The sequence below is a fragment of the Entelurus aequoreus genome, linkage group LG08, assembly GCF_033978785.1.
Source record: "Entelurus aequoreus isolate RoL-2023_Sb linkage group LG08, RoL_Eaeq_v1.1, whole genome shotgun sequence".
NCBI classification, from domain to species: domain Eukaryota; kingdom Metazoa; phylum Chordata; class Actinopteri; order Syngnathiformes; family Syngnathidae; genus Entelurus; species Entelurus aequoreus.
In genome coordinates this window covers 16,441,417-16,462,511 of record NC_084738.1, presented here as the reverse complement: position 1 = coordinate 16,462,511, position 21,095 = coordinate 16,441,417, and the positions used below count along the sequence as shown (strand labels likewise).

Genomic DNA, 21,095 nt, shown 5'->3' with positions numbered 1-21,095 from the left:
GTTAAGTTGAGTACATATTTCGAACACTTACACATTTACAATATGATACATCACATCATTTTATATAATTTCTCTTTACAACATGTCGGAAAAAGAGTTGGAAGAAGCAAAGCTCACCTAATCCTACCCCTTTCCCACTTCTGCAAGTACAGTACATATGTTTATTTACTGTCTTCTTTTTGTAACACAATTACATCAGTGAAGGATTAGTACAGCAGTTCTTGTAATACATAATGAAGTCAGTCATGATTAACGTACTGAGATGAAGAATATCTCGTTTTCTATAAGGTTGAAGGTATTTCTCAAGATTCTTCTTCCTTGTACTTTGTAAGCACTTTTAATTTGAACATCACTTAAACTGGGTCATGTTAGTACACTGGTTGACTTATTTGCTTAGTTGTAGCTGTTTGCAAATGTACCAAATCATTACATTTCGATATTTTTGATTCAATAAATAAAGGGTTTGTATGTTCTCTGTAGCCAACATTATGTATTATTCTAACTGATCTTTTTTGTAACACCGTTAGTTATGAAGTGTACTTTTGTCATTTTTTCCCCCCCATATTTCTGCAAAATAACTCAGATATGGTAACACTAGCGAGCAGTGGAGAATATGGAGTGGTTTTTGGTCCAAAATGAATTTTTGCTTTATTCATTGAAATATTTATTGCCTCCTTATGTTGCACATTTTTTTATATGAGATTTCAATTTCATTTTCTCGTCTATTATTACACCCCAAAATGTGGTGTATTTTAATCTTTCAATGTCTACTCCGTCTATTTGTATTTGTGTTTGACTTTCTCTTCTACTGTTACCGAATACAATTATTTTAGTTTTACTAAAATTCAAGGATAGTCTGTTTTTGTCAAACCATTTTTTAAATTTGTTCATTTTTTTCTGTTATTATTTGTAATAGCTTCTGTGTGTTCTCTTCTGAGCAAAAAGTAGTCGTGTCGTCTGCGAATAATACTAACTTTAGGTCTTTTGTAACTTTACAAATATTGTTTGTATAAAGATTAAACAATTTTGGCCCCAGTATTGATTGTTTGCTAGCTATGTTTGTTAGTTTTCTTATCTCTGTTTGTTAGCTCTGTATAAGCTCTGTTTGTTAGCTCCAGTGTTGCCAATGCCCCAATCAATCAATCAATCAATCAACCAATCAATCAAAGTTTATTTATATAGCCCTTAATCAAAAGTGTCTCAAAGGGCTGCACAAGCCACAACGACATCCATTGGCTCACTAGCTCATTGGCATTAAAGCTACAGGCACGCAAAATTGCATGTTCCCAGTAGGGCTAACTAAAACCACTTTTAAACCCTAAACTCTAGCATCAAGGCACTTCTTTCTCATATCCTTTGCTACATTTGAACTTAAACGCATCATACAAAGATGTTTTTCTCCACTTGACTTATTTCCGAGGACAAATATATCTGCAGAGGACACAATCAATATTGCATGTTCTGTTTGTTAGCTCCAGTGTTGCCAACGCCTCAGTAAGGAAAGTAGCTATTGGCTGTCATAAAAGTTGCTAGATGACATCATCGCCTCATTTGTATAATGTCTTGCAATGGACGCTGTAGAAGAGAGAAATAAAGTTGTGGGAGAGATAAAAAGTGAGTTTAAAAAATGCTAAGTATGATTGGAATAGCAAACAAACTTTTTTGTGTTGATTTTTAGTTTGTGTTCTTTCAATTTAATTCAATGTTGTTCTGGACTGTTAAATACAAGAGTATCAAATTATTGCACTGCACTAATAAATCTAATTTATTGATTGGCTCATTAACAAACGATTGGGACGTTGCAGTGATTTAAAGCGAGATCATTTGCAGTCTGGACCTCAGAATTGATTTACGTGGACCCCGACTTAAACAAGTTGAAAAACTTATTCGGGTGTTACCATTTAGTGGTCAATTGTACGGAATATGTACTGTACTGTACAATCTACTAATAAAAGTTTCAATCAATCAAGAGTCTCCAAGACACAAGAAAAGCCTCCAATAACACTGGAAATACTTGCTGGATTTCTCAATATTAGCTGTTGCCAAGAGGATTTGGAAAGTCGTCAGATTTAGCTACAAAGTCACCAAGTTGGCAACACTGGTTAGCTGTGTTTGTTAGTTCTGTTTGTTAGTTTTAGGTTTAAGCAAAGTACTTAATGTGTGGCTCAAATCCATTTTTTAAGCACTAAGGAAGCATATTGCTGCTAGAACATAGCTTGTGTGAAAGTTCACAATGTGAAGAGGGCTGTTATGTCAAAAATATATCGTAGCCCCAATGGATTAAACCCAAAGCCCTCAATTCTGGATTCTGTTCAGCCTGAGCCTCATGCTTGTGACTTCACTCCGATAACAACACCCTCCCAAACGCTGCATGGCTGATCAACAGACTCCTTTCATTGTCATCTCACAAAAGCATTGATTTAATCGGTCAAGCAACGGGTCGTCGGAACGGCCCGGCGGCTGACGGCAGCCGTGAGGAATTTGAGATCTGAAGCGTGATACCCACAGGGTGCAGTGATATAAAAGGAAATTCAGACCACAGTTCAGGGATGTGACCTTCCTGTAATCCCTCAACTTCCTGGAGAAAGGGTCTTTGTGTCCTTCGGATGGAGACGCATCACCGAAGACAACAAGATGGCATTTCATGGATCAATAGGCCAACAATGACTATAGTGTCACTTCGAGATGATGTGGCCGAGGCTGACAATGTCGACGAGCAGTGTTTCGTACTGTACGTACATTGATTGGCCGCAAATATGCTGTCACATTGTCTGGATTTATGGCCTCAGGCATTTAGTCCTTCATTCAACTTGGTCATGAAGATGTTTAAACTGAGTGACTTCATACCCTAATTTTCTCGCATGACTGTAATTGTGAAGCCCCATTTAGGTTGCACTCAAAATGCTGTAGAACACATGCTAGCACACATGTATTACAGATATCTTCAAAGTTTTATAGTCGTTACAAAATCATCAACGACTTACGGGCAATTAGTTGTTAAGTCCCAAAGATGTTTTGTCTGATTTGGTAGATTGTTTGACTGACTGTGTTGGCCCTGCAATGAGGTGGCCACTTGTCCAGGGTCCAGGCTCCAGGCCCTCGCGAACCCGAGAGGGACAAGCGGTAGAAAAAGGGATGAATGGATGGTTAATGGCGGCCATGTTATTCCACCAATCTTGCTAAAACTTTACACACTTGTGCTTGTCTGTCCCCTATGGGTGTATACCAGTGGCGGGCCGTGCGTTTCCCACCTAGGCCTTCAGTGATGTCCGACTTCAAAGATTACCTCTCAGAATACCATCATTGATGTCACCACATGACCATTGCTGGAGAAATACTGTACAGGAACACCTTTACGCCCTGATCACATCAACGGTACGGGTTTTATTTTCTGGTGCATTTAAAAATCAATTAAAACGCATCAGCGATTAAAACAGATCTTATGTGGTACTGTCAAAATTAAAATTGCAAAAAACATATTAAAAGTGAAAAAATTAAGTATTTGAACTCACAATTATTGTGAGTTCAACGCCGTGTAAGCCAGCGATACCCCTCGTCGTTGGCTTATTCGAGTGGAAATGGCAAGCATTTCGTCGCCAGAACAGCTGAGCTAGCTTCCGGTGTTGGCCGACATCGTCTCACAAGATGTAGTTTCTCTTTAAATATCCTTCTTGAAAATGGCCTTGCAAATATATATCTGCCACCTAATCAACGTTTTGTTCTCCTTCTCTGCTATCCCGACCTGGCTACGGCGCAACACTTCCTGCTTCCTGCTAAATTTAAACTTGTGACTGGATACTCACTTTGGAGTGACAAGTGAGTATCCAATCACAGTCTCGTTAACATCAGGCTACTTAGATGGGCTACTGTCAACAACTCGTGATCTGATTGGCTATCGCAACTGTCTATCACTGTGTGCGTCCGTTCACTTCCAGTGCAGTGACGGCCGCATTGTTGATTCTAAAGGCCTCTTGCAGATTTCGTACAACATGGCAACATAAGCCAGCTGAATTCCGATTGGATACAAACTAAAACTAAAAACAACAGCACTGGAACGATCATCATTTGACATGAAGAGAATATGAATAATTTTAGATATTTAGGGAAAGTAAATAAAACATTTTTTTAAATCTTTGCTTATGATCATGATTTCTGGTTACGTTATGCCAGCAGAGAAGGCCTTGCTGGCCCTGACGGCACACCACTGGTGTATACAAAATCCAGTGTTGATTCGGTTAAACACCTTCCATTTACAATGAGTAAAGGGCTCTTTTAAGTGAACCATGAGAACCTAATTGAAATACTGCATTATTAAGAGCCTGATCATGTTTATTTATCTGTTTGTGCCATCTGTATGTAACACATGCCAGCTGGCTCAGCTGTGCGATACTACGTTAAGCGAATAGTGAATGGATAGCCTGGGCTTTTGGCCTACAGGCTCCCGTGCTCGACTCTCAATGAGTAGGGATGTGTGGCGGTAAGATCGAACCCTGCTTGGGAAGGGCGTGTACTTTTTCTATTGGGTTAAACAGGCAGACTGTTGATTACTTTGAGCGATGCTACCACCTAGCCCGGGGGTCAGCAACCCGCAGCTCTCGAGCTGCCTGCCTGGAGCATTTTTAGAAAAGGATTGAAAATTAAAAAAGATGGGTGAACATTTTTTGTTTTGTTTTAGTATGTTTTTTGAGGACAAACATGACACAAACCTTCCCAATTGTTAGAAAGCCCACTGTTTAATATGTTTGTGTGTATGCTTGACTGATGAGAGCATTTGGTGAACATCGTTTTGTCCTACTAATTTCGGCGGTTCTTGAACTCACCATATTTTTTACATGTAAAATCTTCCACTCCTTCTTTGTTTCATTTTGTCCACCAAACGTTTTATGCTGGGCATGAATGCACAAAGGTGCGCTTTGTTGATGTTATTGACTTGTTGGAGTGCTAATTTGGTCAGTGCATGACTGCAAGCTAATCCATGCTAACATGCTATTTAGGCTAGCCGTATGTACATATTGCATCATTAAGCCTCATTTGTAGGTATATTTGAGCTCATTTTATATCCTTTACTTTTATCCTCTTTGTATATAATGTTGTAAAATTGGGTGGAATAAATATTGAATCTCAACATTTCTGTCAACAAATATTTGCTTCAGCCTGCGACACATAGTCATTTTGATAGTAGGCTATTATAGCTAATATAGACACTTTCGTAATGGGTTGACTTAATTATAAGACTTATATATGACTTTTAATTTTTTGCGGCTCCAAGCAGATTAGTTTTTTTGTATTTTTGGTCCAATATGGCTCTTTCAACGTTTTGGGTTGCCGACCCCTGACCTAGCCAGAGGCTTGTGTATTGTTCAAGCTTGAATAAAGACACTCCCCTGCCTCTCACGGCCCCCCGTGACATCTCACCGCCCACCCCAGGGGGTGTGCTGGCTTATCTATAGACTTCACCATCAAATGGTCCTACCTTGACAAATCGTATTGGTGACCGCAGTGCAGGCCTGCAACTCCTCCTCCTCGTCGCAGGTGGTGCACGGGATGCAGGGCTCCCGCGAACTTTCCTGGTCCGAGTATGTGTCCCCGCCGCACTCCTCGCACTGCGTGTCGTGGTCCGACTCGCAGCTGTACAGCATGCCCTGGCCCTCGGGGCATTTGGTGCAGGGCTCGCACCTCTGCGAGAGGTTGTCCAGATAGTAGCCGTAGTTGCACACGCAAGTGGCGTCATTGGCGTCCGTACACGGCGTCTCCATGCGGAAGAGACCCATGCATTTTGTGCAGGCCTGACATCTTTCCATGTGGCTGAAGTTTTCTGAGAAGGTCTCACCTGAAAGCAGGAGAAAGAACCAGACTTTAAGATGACGTCCTCACCGTTCCTCGTTCTGGGTTTTCATGAAGGAAAAACCTTCCTCATAGACATGCCACTAATACACAAAAAGTCAGGCTTTGCTACATATCTTAAAATAAATAAATGTTGCCAACTCGCTGTCAGTTAGCTACAGAGGTGGCAGCTGTAGGTTTGATTATTTAGTTTTTTTTCTGCAAACGTGTCCAAATGTGCCTGTATTGTTAGCATGTAGCTAATAATAACCGGATTGCTAATAATCAAATGTAAACAATCAAATACAGATACTTTTTCTTATGCCTTCTGATCTCTCTCTCTCTCTCTCTCTCTCTCTCTCTCTCTCTCTCTCTCTCTCTCTCTCTCTCTCTCTCTCTCTCTCTCTCTCTCTCTCTCTCTCTATATATATATATATATGTCCACTACTTGCTGTCCATATCCTACCCCCCACCCCCTCCACACCCCTGATTGTAAATAATGTAAATAATTCAATGTGATTATCTTGTGTGATGACTGTATTATGATGATAGTATATATTTGATAGTATATATCTGTATCATGAATCAATTTAAGTGGACCCCGACTTAAACAAGTTGAAAAACTTATTCGGGTGTTACCATTTAGTGGTCAATTGTACGGAATATGTACTTCACTGTGCAACCTACTAATAAAAGTCTCAATCAATCAATCAATATAGCTATTGTGACTAGAGATGTCCGATAATATCGGACTGCCGATAATATTGGACTGCCGATATTATCGGCCGATAAATGCTTTAAAATGTGATATTGGAAATTATCGGTATCGGTTTCAAAAAGTAAAATGTATGACTTTTTAAAACGCCGCTGTACGGAGTGGTACACGGACGTAGGAAGAAGTACAGAGCGCCAATAAACCTTAAAGGCACTGCCTTTACGTGCCGGCCCAATCACATAATATCTACGGCTTTTCACACACACAAGTGAATGCAAGGCATACTTGGTCAACCGCCATACAGGTCACACAAGAATGACAAACACATTTCGGGAGAACATCTGCACCGTAACACAACATAAACACAACAAAACAAATACCCAGAACCCCTTGCAGCACTAACTCTTCCGGGACGCTACAATATACACCCCCCCCCCCCCCACCTTTCTAATCACTGCTATGTGGGAATTCTCATTAATATTTATACTGTTGTTGATATTATTTATTTTTTGTCTACTTTTGGATTGTTTTGTGTCATGTTTGTGTGTCCTCTCAATTGCTCTGTTGATTGCTATTGTGACTGTTGCTAGGCCAGGTTTGGAATTGGAATTGTATTATTATGGTATTATTTTGTTGGATTGATTAATAAAATAAATAAATAAATACAAAAAATAAAGGGGACCACAAAAAAATGTCATTATTGGCCTTATTTTAACAGAAAATCTTATGATCCGTTAAACATACATATCTTATTGCAACCAAAGAAGAGTTTTGTCATTAAATAAAATAGTGAACATAATAGACAACATCTCTTTTAGTATTAAGTAAGCAAACAAAGGCTCCTAATTTGGCTATGCAGTAACATATTGTTTCTCATTCTATTATTTTGTCAAAATTTAAAGATACAAGCAGTGGAAAATGGATGGGTCATTAATTTCCTCGTTCATTTACTGTTAACATCTGCTTACTTTCGGTTTTAACATGCTCTATCTACACCTTTGTTCAAATGTAATAAGAACGTATTCTTCTGTTGTTTGGATACTTTACATACATATGGGTGATACTACAAATGTTGGTATCAATCCAATACCAAGTAGTTACAGGGCCATACATGGGTCATAATTCAAGTTATTCTGTGTCCAGGGACGTATTTCCTGAGTTTATTAACAATAAAAAAATGACAAAAGATTTTGTGATAAACAAATATTGATGAAATGATTGTAGTGTCGACTGCATACAGCTTTTGTGCTTGGTATCGTAATAATCAATGTCTGTGTAGATCCTCCCGTGGCATTTGTTTACATTCAGAAGCGTGAGCTTGCTGTTAGCGATTAGCTATTGTATCTTCTTACGGTGTGTAGTGAAGCATGTTTAGCTATTCCACGTTCTACAGGGATGATACGTTTGTACTTGTAAGAAACTTATTTTATTTGCCGCCATGGAGGCGAGGATTAGTGATTTAGAAGTAGCTAAAACACGTGCTGACTGCAGACGGACGTTAGCCGCTAGCTAGGTGTTTTAGAGCACCCCATCGCAGCGTAGCGCTTTAGTGTTTAAAGCTTCAGCTTTATCGTTAGTTTTCAAGCCACGTCCATTCTCCCTTTTATGTCTCCACACTCTCTGCTTGTAAGTACTCCGTGTGTGTGCGTTTACTAAGATGCGCTTCTGCTCGCTTTACCCGCAATGACGACGCGCCTTCATGTTCAGAAAATATATATATATATTTTTCAGAAGCAGTATGGTACCCTTTTTCAATTTATTAGTACCGCAGTACCTTATTAGTACCAGTATACCATACAACTCTACACACTGCAAAAAGTCAGTGTTCAAAAACAAGAAAAAAAATATTAAAAATTAGGGGTATTTTATTTGAACTAAGCAAAATTATCTGCCAATAGTACAAGAAAATTTGGCTTGTCAAGACTTTTCAAAACAAGTAAAATTAGCTAACCTCAATGAACCCAAAAATACCTTAAAAAAGTATATTCTCACTAATAACAACTGTACTACTATAGGAGTACATATTTTATCTTGTTTCATTGAAAATAAAACAGCAAAGTCCATTTGACTGTCATCTGTTTTAATTATGAGACACAATTGTGTCAAAGTCATGACTTTTTTTTTCATGCTTGAAATAAGAAATTATTACTTTAAAAAAGTAGTTTTATACTTGTGAGTGTTGATGACACAGCTTTGCAACAGTTGATATTCTAGTTTCAAGCATGTTTTACTCAATATAGGTCATAAAATCTCAGCAACAAGCAGTAATATCTTACTGAGATAATTTAGGACAAAACCCTTAAAACAAGTAAAACACTCTAACATAAAATCTGCTTAGTGAGAAGAATGATCTTATCAGACAGAAAATAAGCAAATATCACCCTTATTTGAGATATTTAATCTTACTTAGATTTCAGTTTTTGCAGTGCAATGTATAATGCAAAACGTGCTCATGAGCACATCTTGGAGCCAGGGACAACAGCATGGCTCACTAGCTCATTAGCATTAAAGCTACAGGCACACAAAATTGCAAGTTCCCAGTAGGGCTAACTAAAACCACTTTTACACCCTAAATTCTAGCATCAAGGCACTTCTTTCTCATATCCTTTGCTACATTTGAACTTAAACGCATCATACAAATATGTTTTTCTCCACTTGACTTATTTCTGAGGACAAATATATCTGCAGAGGACACAATCAATATTGCATGTTTTATGGAATTGTATTTCAGATGGATAGAGAACTGGGAAACACACTAAATTATGCAACAGACCCATTTGTAAGAGCAGGTTGTGCGCCTGTGTGTGCGACACAGAGATAAATAGGGAGATGGGAGGTCTTCGCCACCGCAGTTTCTATTAATCCCCGTAAATCTTGAAAGGCGGCACGCTTTATATTTAAGGTGATGGAATGTGAAGTCGGGCTTCCGCTCTGCTGCCGCTGTTGTGTGAAATTGTGTAAATATGCAAGCAATGCTATGAGGAGCTAATTTAGCAACAAACAACCATAAACTGATGTTAGGTTTTAAATGATCAACGTCAAAATGCTTTTGATTTGTTTGGACTAAATGTGACTAAAGTGAACAAAAATGACCCATCAAAAATGTACCGAAATAAAAATAACCCCAAGCAAGCATGAACTAAACAAAACAATTCTAAAAAGCTGTGCTAAGTACACTAAATTAACTTTTTACTTGTTCGGAATAAAACATTAATACATGATGACAAAAACTTAACTTAAATCAAATTGAATTAATAAAACTTAGTCGTAATTAAATTAACCAAGGTGTTTTTTTTTTGTTCTAAACAAAACTTGAACAAACTAAAATAAATGACATCAAGCAAATAAACTTAAGTTATGGAAATAAAGTATATTCTTGTATTAAACTATTCTGTTGGTTTGATTACTTAATGTACACTTAAATTAGCTAAATAAAAAAAGCTAAACCAAATTAATTGAAACTTTAATCAAAAACAACTAACCAAGGCTTTTTTTTTAAATTAAATTAAATAAATGATTAAATAACCCTAATAATTTAATCACACAATTAAACAAACTAAAACAAACTAAACTCTAAAAAAAAGTTAATGAACTAAAGTAATGCAAATTTAATATTATGTTTGATAAAACAAACTTAAAAAAGGTTAATTTGAAGCTAAAAGAATAAAAAAGGCTAATTTACGCTTATATCAAGTAAAATAACTCCAACTGAATTCATCTAAACTAAAAAATTTATTTTTCTGGTTTGAAATCAAATAAAACGAGGAATTTGAAAATAACTTTAAATCTATCACAATAAACCAAATTTACTAAAATCAAATAAAGTGATTAAAAAATAAAGTGTATTTTTGTACTTAACTTTACTTTTGATAAAATACCCTTAATTTAAATAAACTCAAACTGAATACTAAATACATCTAAACTGTAATAAAGACACTAACTAAGGCTTTTTTTTTTTTTTACTTTTAAAGTAAAACCTAAATACTTACATTTGAACAGGTTTTTACTCAACTTAATTTTTCTGTTTAATAAAATAAGCTTAACTTAAGCCTAAATCAGCTAAATATGCATTCAACAACTATAATAAAGAAAAACTAACCAACCAGCGCTAACATAAACTGGGCTGAATTTAAATGTACTAAATGAACTCAACAAGTAAAACAGATACTTTTACCTACAACCAACAGGACCCAAGTAATCTGAGGTTTCTTAACAAAAGTTAACCAACACGAAGGAGCATCCAGTTCCGTGTTGGGTGTCACATGACCACCGCCAGCAGTGGACGCTGTGATAAAACAGAGCAGGGACATGCGTATACGGAGAAAGATGGACGGTTATTTGAGATCTTTGATGCTATCAAATGTGGCTTCCTCTAGTTGTTCTGTGCAGACTGCTGTCCTTTACTCTTATGTGGCGTTCGGCCCAGAGGGCGGTGGTGGGGGTACCATGAATATTCCCTCCTGCGACACCCGCCCCCCCCCTCCCTCTAAAAGACACACTCAGAACGCTTCTACCTTCGCCTCCTCGAGTGCTCTCAGTGCCATTATCATAATGCCGATCATCAATAATGCAAGTCAATACATTAATAACACTCGCCTGGGGTATGGACGTTGTGTAGGGGGTGGGGCTACAGATGGTCTTTTTCTGGCTCAGCATTATCCTAAAGTAGGGCTATTTGGCTAAATCGTTGTTGGGGCCACATTTTTTGAAACTTCTTCAAAACCCAAAACTAATTAAGTTGGCACGTTGTGTAAATTGTCAATAAAAACAGAAAACAATTATTTGTGAATCCTTTTCAACTTATATTCAATTTAATAGACTGCAAAGACAAGATATTTATTGTTTGAACTGAGAAACTTAATTTTTTTTTTTTGCAAATAATCATTAACTTAGAATTTAATGGCAGCAACACATTGCAAAAAAAATGGCAAGGGAACATGTTCACCACTGTGTTACATGGCCTTTCCTTTTAACAACACTTAGTAAACGTTTGGGAGCTGAGGAGACCAATTTTTGAATCTTTTCAGGTGGAATTATTTCCCATTCTTGCTTGATGTACAGCTTAAGTTGTAACAGTCCGGGGTCTCCGTTGTGGTATTTTAGGCTTCATAATGCGCCACACATTTTCAATGGGAGGCAGGCCAGTCTAGTACTCGCAGTCTTTTACTATGAATCCACGCTGTTGTAACACATGGCTTGGCATTGTCTTGCTGAAATAAGCAGGGGCGTCCATGATAACATTGCTAGGATGGCAACATATGTTGCTCCAAAACCTGTATGTACCTTTCAGCATTAATGGCGCCTTCACAGATGTGTAAGTTACCCATGCCTTGGGCACTAATACACCCCTATACCATCACAGATGCTGGATTTTCACTTTTCAACTTTGCGCCTATAACAATCCGGATGGTTCTTTTCCTCTTTGTTGCCGATAAATGCTTTAAAATGTAATATCGGAAATTATCGGTATCGTTTTTTTAAATTATCGTATCGGTATCGGTTTGTTTGTTTTTTTTATTTGTTTTTTTTATTAAATCAACATAAAAAACACAAGATACAATTACAATTAGTGCACCAACCCAAAACAACTCCCTCCCCCATTTACACTCATTCACACAAAAGGGTTGTTTCTTTCTGTTATTAATATTCTGGTTTCTACATTATATATCAATATATATCAATACAGTCTGCAAGGGATACAGTTCGTAAGCACACATGATTGTGCGTGCTGCTGGTCCACTAATAATACTAACCTTTAACAGTTAATTTTACTCATTTTCATTATTTTTTTATTTATTTTTAAATAATTATTTTTAAACAACATAAAAAAAGACACAAGATACACTTACCATTAGTTTTTTTCATTAATTACTAGTTTCTATGTAACTGTTTTTATATTGTTTTACTTTCTTTTTTATTCAAGAAAATGTTTTTAATTTATTTATCTTATTTTATTTTATTAATTTAAAAAAAAAGACCTTATTTTCACCATACCTGGTTGTCCAAATTAGGCATAATAATGTGTTAATTCCACAACTGTATATATCGGTATCGGTTGATATCGGTATCGGTAATTAAGAGTTGGACAATATCGGATATCGGCAAAAAAGCTATTATCGAACATCCCTAGTTGGAGAGGATTTGTAAATCATTGTATTTAGTTTTTATTTACCATTTACACAACGTGCCAACTTGTATTCAAAATAAAATTAAGTGCACACATGATAGGGCCTACGTGATACGCTCCCTATCATTTCTGCTAAGCTGTCTGTCAATCAGTATATGTCCATGCACTAAATTCGTCCGATTTCTGAAATAGTTTGGTTCTACATAAACCTCCAGCAGCCCATGGAAACACTTTAATCCGATTGTGTTCGGTTTTTGAAAAGTCGGACGAACACATCTGAATTATGCGATTGGAAACCAGATCTCTCGAGGGGGTGTGTGCGGCCAGAGAGAACCCTTCGTATCGCCTTAACGCGCACGTTACAACCCGGAAACAGATACCATTCAATAAAAATGTAGCAACAATTGTCATGAAAAGGAGACTGTTTATTGGCTTCACAAATTAAAAGCACATAAAATTATCGATGGTAGAAAAAAGAAACAGAGGTTTATTTAAGAAGGTAGCTAAGAAAATGGAGAATGCAGGCGTAATTCGGACTCCTGAATGAAAAACGAATGAATGAAATTAAAGATAATGAAGCATGCATATTGTAGCGTCCCGGAAGAGTTGGTGCTGCAGGGAATTCTAGGAATGTATTTTGTTGCGGTGCAAATATTCACCCGAAATGTGTTTGTTATTGTTGTTTATTTAGTGTGGTTTCACTATATGGCACATGTTTATGACAGTGTTGGCGTTGTTTGTACGGCCACCCTTAGTGTGACATGTATGGCTTTTGACTAACTATGCCTTTCATTCAATAGTATGGGGGCAAGTTCGAAATGAACATGATCATTAAAATTGACTTCAATCATGCAGTGTCAGCATTTCTTGACTTCTTCAACTAAAGATCATAACTACCTCGTCCAACGCTACAATATTAAAGGCAAATAATAAAGCGTACACAAACCTCTTCATGCTGCATCTGTGCACTCCCAACTGATTAACAATAACCGTGTATTCCAAACAACTGCCAAGATAGTCCAAAACATCGCAACCTTCATCTGGAACGATATCAACCGGGGCACGAATCGTCTTTTCCTTCGCATTGAAAATGTTGTCTATCAATCCACAGAGCCTCATGAATGAACTCCGAACATTCAAAAGTTTTGTTTTCATGTTTCTCCGTACGAAAATTCCTTTGAAGAAACTCTCACCGATCTTTCTTTGCTTCGGACCTGCATCGGCCCCGATACATTCTTGGTAGTAACGTGGTGTTCTTAGCGCAATCCAAGGTCATTTCTTGATGCTGTCTGCTATTTAACATCTGCTATTAGAGACGTAATATTGTAATATGTGCCAATATTACAGCGGACATCAGTTAAAACAAGTTGTAAGGATCCGCAGATGGCTAGTGTGACGTCATGGGTCAACCGGACAAGGTATTCATTTAACCGCACTAAAATAATATAAGCGCCCCCCCCCCCCCCCAGTGTACGGGAGGTACATGGCGTATGACCAATAGTGGCATTAGAGAAAGTGCATGGCCGTCTGGACTTCACACGTTGGTGTGAAAATACAAAAAACTGAACTATTAAAGAAATCAGACTAATTTAGTGCATGGAAACGAAAGTGATCATGCCTCACTCCCACGCTAAATTGGGGCCAAAAATCTGAATATGGAAAAAAAGATTTGAACCTGCAAAAGAAAGATTTGAAACTGAAAAAAACATTTTACTGTAAAAAAAAAAAAAACAGAAGCTCGAATATAAAAAAAAAAAGAAATACCGTTTTTTTCGGAGTATAAGTCGCTCCGGAGTATAAGTCGCACCGGACGAAAATGCATAATAAAGAAGGAAAAAACATATATAAGTCGCACTGGAGTATAAGTCGCATTTTTTGGGGAAATTTATTTGATAAAAACCTAACACCAAGAATAGACATTTGAAAGGCAATTTAAAATAAATAAAGAATAGTGAACAACAGGCTGAATAAGTGTACGTTATATGACGCATAAATAACCAACTGAGAACGTGCCTGGTATGTTAACGTAACATATTATGGTAAGAGTCATTCAAATAACTATAACATATAGAACATGCTGTATGTTTACCAAACAATCTGTCACTCCTAATCGCTAAATCCCATGAAATCTTATACGTCTAGTCTCTTACGTGAATGAGCTAAATAATATTATTTGATATTTTACCTTAATGTGTTAATAATTTCACACATAAGTCGCTCCTGAGTATAAGTCGCACCCCCGGCCAAACTATGAAAAAAAACTGCGACTTATAGTCCGAACAATACGGTGCATATTTTATTAAAAAGAATAACCACAGTGAATCATGATTTAATTCACCCTGAAAAAACATTTTTTACACATTTTATTATTTTGAAATACACAATGCATTTTTCTTTTCTATCTTTTTTTTCCCATAATTCATCATAAAACTAGATTTTTCAGTTTCAAAGTACTGTAAGTTTTTTCAAATACAAACCTTTTGGCCCTAATTGAGTTCCATACATTATAGGCTTTGTGTTATAGGTAACAAAGAACATGTGTGTAATATCTAATATTAATAATAACTAATTGTATTTTTAGGATAAGCCATGGCACAATAAAAAAAAACAAGCTTTGGGTTTAGGATGTACAAGAGTAACAGTTTTAAAACTCTGAATTATTAGTTTATTTGCAGTATTAATCGTTTCAGCTCCGTCTTTACTGAACAATGGCGGCACACTGCTTTCGTCTTATCCATCTTGTATTTATGAAGTGTTCAAAGACAGGAACTTTTAACCATGGAAAAGGGTGTCCAGTGTCTGGATCCTAATTAGCACTTTTGCTAGCCAGGGGCTGTTTACATCCGCCTCCATCTCCTCTACTGTGGCAATTTTTTTTTCTGGTTTTGTTTTAGTTTTCTTGTTGAATTGTACTTTCATAATGTGTGGCGGCCCAGATTGCACTTTACTGTAGACTAATGTACACCAAGCCTGCCTTGACTGGGTGTTCCTTTTTGAGTCATGTCTGGGCAGCTAAACTGTGAGACTTAAAGCCCCGATTGGGCTGTTGAGCAATAACAGGAAGCTACAAGCCTTTTGATTTCAGGGATGGTAATTATTTTCAACCTCATGCACTTACACAGAAAAATAGGACGATGTATCAGACCCGTTAGGCATTTTCCATAATTGTCTTGTCTTTTAACAAACGATCCAACTGCAGTATGTGATGATTATGATACTGTGACTTACAAGAAATGGCTGTAGACTAGGGATGTCCGATAATGGCTTTTTGCCGATATCCGATATGCCGATATTGTCCAACTCTTTAATTACTGATATCAACCGATTCCGATATCAACCGATATATACAGTCGTGGAATTAACACATTATTATGCCTAATTTGGACAACCAGGTATGGTGAAGATAAGGTACTTTTTTAAAAAATGAATCAAATAAAATAAGATAAATAAATTAAAAACATTTTCTTGAATAAAAAAGAAAGTAAAACAATACAAAAACAGTTACATAGAAACTAGTAATTAATGAAAATTTGTAAAATGAACTGTTAAAGGTTAGTATTATTAGTGGACCAGCAGCACGCACAATCATGTGTGCTTATGGACTGTATCCCTTGCAGAATGTATTGATATATATTGATATATAATGTTGGAACCAGAATATTAATAACAGAAAGAAATAACCCTTTTGTGTGAATGAGTGTGAATGAGTGTAAATGGGGGAGGGAGGTTTTTTGGGTTGGTGCACTAATTTTAAGTGTATCTTGTGTTTTTTATGTGGATTTAATAAAAAAATAAAAAATAAAAAAACGATACTGATAATAAAAAAAACGATACCGATAATTTCCGATATTACATTTTAACGCATTTATCGGCCGATAATATCGGCAGACCGATATTATCGGACATCTCTACTGTAGACTACTAAAATGTATTCCACTAGGCATCGTCCAGTGGCTTAAGATACTATAAATAATGTCAGCATTAATAAAAGTGACCACTTTTTGGGGTATTTTTATATATATATATATATATATATATATATATATATATATATATATATATATATATATATATATATATATATATATATATATATATATATATATATATATATATATATATATATATCCATCCATTTTCTACCGCTTGTTCCTTTTGGGGGGGTGCTGGAGCCTATCTCAGCTGCAATATATATATATATATATATATATATATATATATATATATATATATATATATATATATGTGTGTGGGAAATAATCACAAGACTATTTCATCTCTACAGGCCTGTTTCATGAGGGTTTCCTCAATCATCAGGAGATTTTAATGGAAGCATTCACATACCATGGTTTATATAGGGCACAGAGCGGGTGGGTACAGGCAGGCGTAGGGGCGTGGTGATTGGCTCATGTGTTACCTAGGAGGTGTTTCCTTCTGTGACGGCATGCTGATACAATTTCGCTGCGCTTGTCGAGGGATGACAAGTCTGGACTGTATATAATGAACAGTTTCTCTTTTAAGCATAGGCTGCATCTTTTATTACCACTGTTGTAAGGTGTGCTGGATGCAAGAATTTGCCATCTTATCGAATATTTAACATTATTGTCTTTGAGATTCCAAATGTGTTTACTGAGTTCTGTAGTGTTCCGCAAGCTTTTGCTTCTGAAAGAGGCTTTGTGATTGTTCCATCTGGTTTTGAATGCTCCCTCAGTTAATCCTACATATGTGTCGGATGTGTTAATGTCCTTGCGTGTTACCTTTGCTTGGTAAACGACTGATGGTTGTAAGCACCCCCCGTTGAGAGGGCAATCAGGTTTCTTGCGGCAGTTACAGCCTTTGTCGGTTTTGGAGTCGATCTGCCTGGTGGTGGACGGCTCCTTTTCAATTGCTTTATTGTGGTTTGAAATGATTTGTCGTATGTTGTTCATGCAGCTGTAGCTCAATTTAATGTTGTTCTTGTTGAATACTTTTCTTAGGGTGTTGCCTTTGGGGAAGTGTTTGTCGATCAGGGTGAGGAATTTACGCTCTACCACGGTATCGAGCACTATTTTTTTTTTGGATAATCTAATTAAGACATATATATATATATATATATATATATATATATATATATATATATATATATATATATATATATATATATATATATATATATATATGTATGTATGTATGTATGTATGTATGTATGTATGTATGTATGTAAGTGTATACATATACAGTATATATATATATATATTTATTTATATATTTTTGCATTCTTTAAGATTATATATTATTTGAATATTTTGTGATATATATATATAATATATATATATATATATATTATATATATATATATATATATATATATATATATATATATATATTATATATATATATATATATATATATATATATATATATATATATATATATATATATAAGTGAAGTGAATTATATTTATATAGCACTTTTCTCTAGTGACTCAAAGCGCTTTTACATAGTGAAACCCAATATCTAAGTTACATTTAAACCAGTGTGGGTGGCACTGGGAGCAGGTGGGTAAAGTGTCTTGCCCAAGGACACAACGGAAGTGACTAGGATGGCAGAAGCGGGGATCGAACCTGGAACCCTCAAGTTGCTGGCACGGCCACTCTACCAACTGAGCTATACCGCCTATATATATACATATATATATATATACATATATATATATATATATATACATATATATATATATATATATATATATATATATATATATATATATATATATATATATATATATATATATATATATATATATATATATATATATATATATATATATAATTCTTTTTTTAAAAGGTTATTACTCACTCGCATAATTTATATTAACCACTGAACTCGTGTTACCTTGACAGTACTGTTTTGCATGTGAGGTGTTGCTATAGCTACACATCCACATTTTCTTCTTCTTTCGACACGATTGAAACAACAGCGCCTCTGCTGGTAGTAGTGTGTTACATTTCCTCACAATTATTTTTTTCTCTTTTTTCCCCTAACGTCAACAATATCCAACAATATATTAAATATTTGTATTTATCTAGCTTTTCATCTTTATTTTTTATTTTTATTTGTACTTATTTATTTAATTTGTAACACTTATTTTTTTCTTGTAAATGTTTTCCTTACAAATATATTGTGAGATGTTATTATTAGCGCTGTAGAACAATTATTTTTACATTCTTAAACATTATTATATTATTTTAATATTCTGTGTGAATTTTGTAACGAAAATAAATACATTTATTAAAAATCTATTATTTTTTAAAATCAGATTAATCACACATTTGAATATGGATTAATCACAATTAATCACTGGTTATTACATGCTTGCATAATTTAGATTAATTTAAAAAGAGACCCCATCATTTGGACACAAATTCAATTTTATTACAATTTCATTCAGGAATTTTTAAAAATCTGTTAGCTGAATGCAAGTCATTTATTTCACATTCTAATTGGTTCGCATATTTGAGTTACCTATTTTTAAAAATGTATTTATTTGTGGCCTATTAAACCATCCACGTTGTCCATGCAGGAGAAAGTGATTTTTCTTTTCTGAAAGGAAGGAAGGGAGGTTTAAATAAATAAGGAAATAATAAATCAAGATGTTGGCCCTCCTTTCTTCTCAATAAATTATCTCCTCCGCTCTATGACTTCTCTCATGACCTAAAATGTGGATGACTTCGGGGTTTCGGGTCTCCTTATCTGTGACCCAGAGAGGTTTACAAGTTCTTCCTGGCATGGCTTGGAAGACCCTGGGAATGTTTTTGGCCCTGCTGGCTCTGAACCAAATCCTGGCCTCAGTGGTCTCAGTCTGTCCTCTTGAACTTCAGCGCTCACATATAAATAATCTTAGTAGCACATTTACCCTTTTTGGAGCTCATCAACCATTTTTACTGCATCCTTTCTCACCATCTCACTTATCTGATGCTGTAAAGCTCCTCCATTGTATGTTTTTCTACAACACTTGGAGTTAATGGATCTTCTCCCGCTGCTCGTTAAAGTCTGCCTTCTGCCCGGTGGAGGTTCACTCCCTACATGGTCAGAGACCACGAGGAGGGCAGTCATCCCCAAGCAACTCTCTGATTAGCAGCTGACTTCCTTAACACGCTGCCAAATCCAGGGGGATATTCCACGCTGTTTATTTGGGGTGCTGAAAAAAATTGATTCACATGCAAACTGCGATTGTTGTTTATTCCAACATCATTTGGAAAAATCGATTAAATTGTATTGAATTTTTTTTTTAATATGTGTATGCGCAGTGAGTAAGCGAATGGGACAGCTTTTTAAAAATTAATTCTTAAAAAAGAATACAGAATGTTTAGATTTGTCACACATCAGCAGCCAAGAGGAGCTTTTGTAACTTGTAAACTGTTTTGGAAGCTTTTATTATCATTTTCATTCCAAATAAAATATGGCAAAAATTGGTTTGAATCATGAGATGTTGTAAGATTCACATCCCTACTGTTTATTCTTTTATTACAGTGCTTCGGGAAAGTATTCACAGCGCTTCACTTTCGCCACATTTTGTTATGTTACAGCCTTATTCCAAAATGGAAGAAATTAATTTTTGTCCTCAAAATTCTTCACACAATACCCCACAATGACAATGTGAAGAAGTTTTTTTTTATTATTAGAAATGTTTGCAAATGTATTAAAAATATAAAACTTGTAAATCAAATGTATACACAGTAAGTATTCACAGCCTTTGCTCAATACCTTGACTTCATTCTTGGTTTGTGCTCTGCCATGCACTGTCAAGTGTAGGACCTTATATATAGACAGGTGTGTGCCATTCCAAATCATGTCCAACCAACTGAATTTACCACAGGTGGTCTCCAATTAGGCAGTAGGAACATCTCAAAGATGAATAATTGAAACAGGATGCCCCTTAGCTCACTTTTGAGCTTCATGGCATTCTTAGTGGGTTTTTTGTTTTCTAATACATTCGCAAAGAATTCTAAGAACAACTTTCTACATTGTCATTATGGGTTATTGTGTGTAGAATTTTGAGGATACGATGAATTTATTCCACTTTGAAATAAGACTGTAACATAACAAAATGTGAAAAAAAGTTAAGCGCTGTAAATAATTTTTGAAATCACTGTATAACTCTTTAAAATGTAGTCGTTATGTTTATTATGAAATAAATACGCAATCGTTTTTGCTACCTTGACTTATGGTTAGTACATTTGTGTTTGTGCAATTTTATATTTCTCTAATATCATCTTATTTTATATCATTATCGCTTTGTGCCTGAATCAACAGTGGGAGAATTGATGCAGATTTAGCAACAGCAAGTTTATATTATTTTAGGGGGAAAAAATCTCTCTGAAAGTTCTGAACTTCTGTTTCCATGCCAGCGCTGTTTTGCGCATGTAGCTAAACTTCCGAGAGTTGTCA

General features: G+C 35.8%; 1 protein-coding gene and 1 long non-coding RNA gene across 2 annotated transcripts in view; one reads left to right on the top strand and one right to left on the bottom strand.

Annotated features, from left to right (window-relative positions):
* Positions 1 to 21,095, bottom strand: part of ngfrb (nerve growth factor receptor b) — a 73,690-nt gene that overhangs the window by 37,541 nt on the left and 15,054 nt on the right. The window contains exon 3 of the mRNA XM_062055714.1: positions 5,474 to 5,830. Coding sequence (XP_061911698.1) covers positions 5,474 to 5,830 — 357 coding nt within the window. The remainder of the gene's footprint in view (positions 1 to 5,473; positions 5,831 to 21,095) is intronic.
* LOC133655491 (uncharacterized) overlaps positions 1 to 21,095 on the top strand; it is a 92,678-nt gene that overhangs the window by 69,151 nt on the left and 2,432 nt on the right. The gene's annotated exons all lie outside the window — the stretch shown is intronic.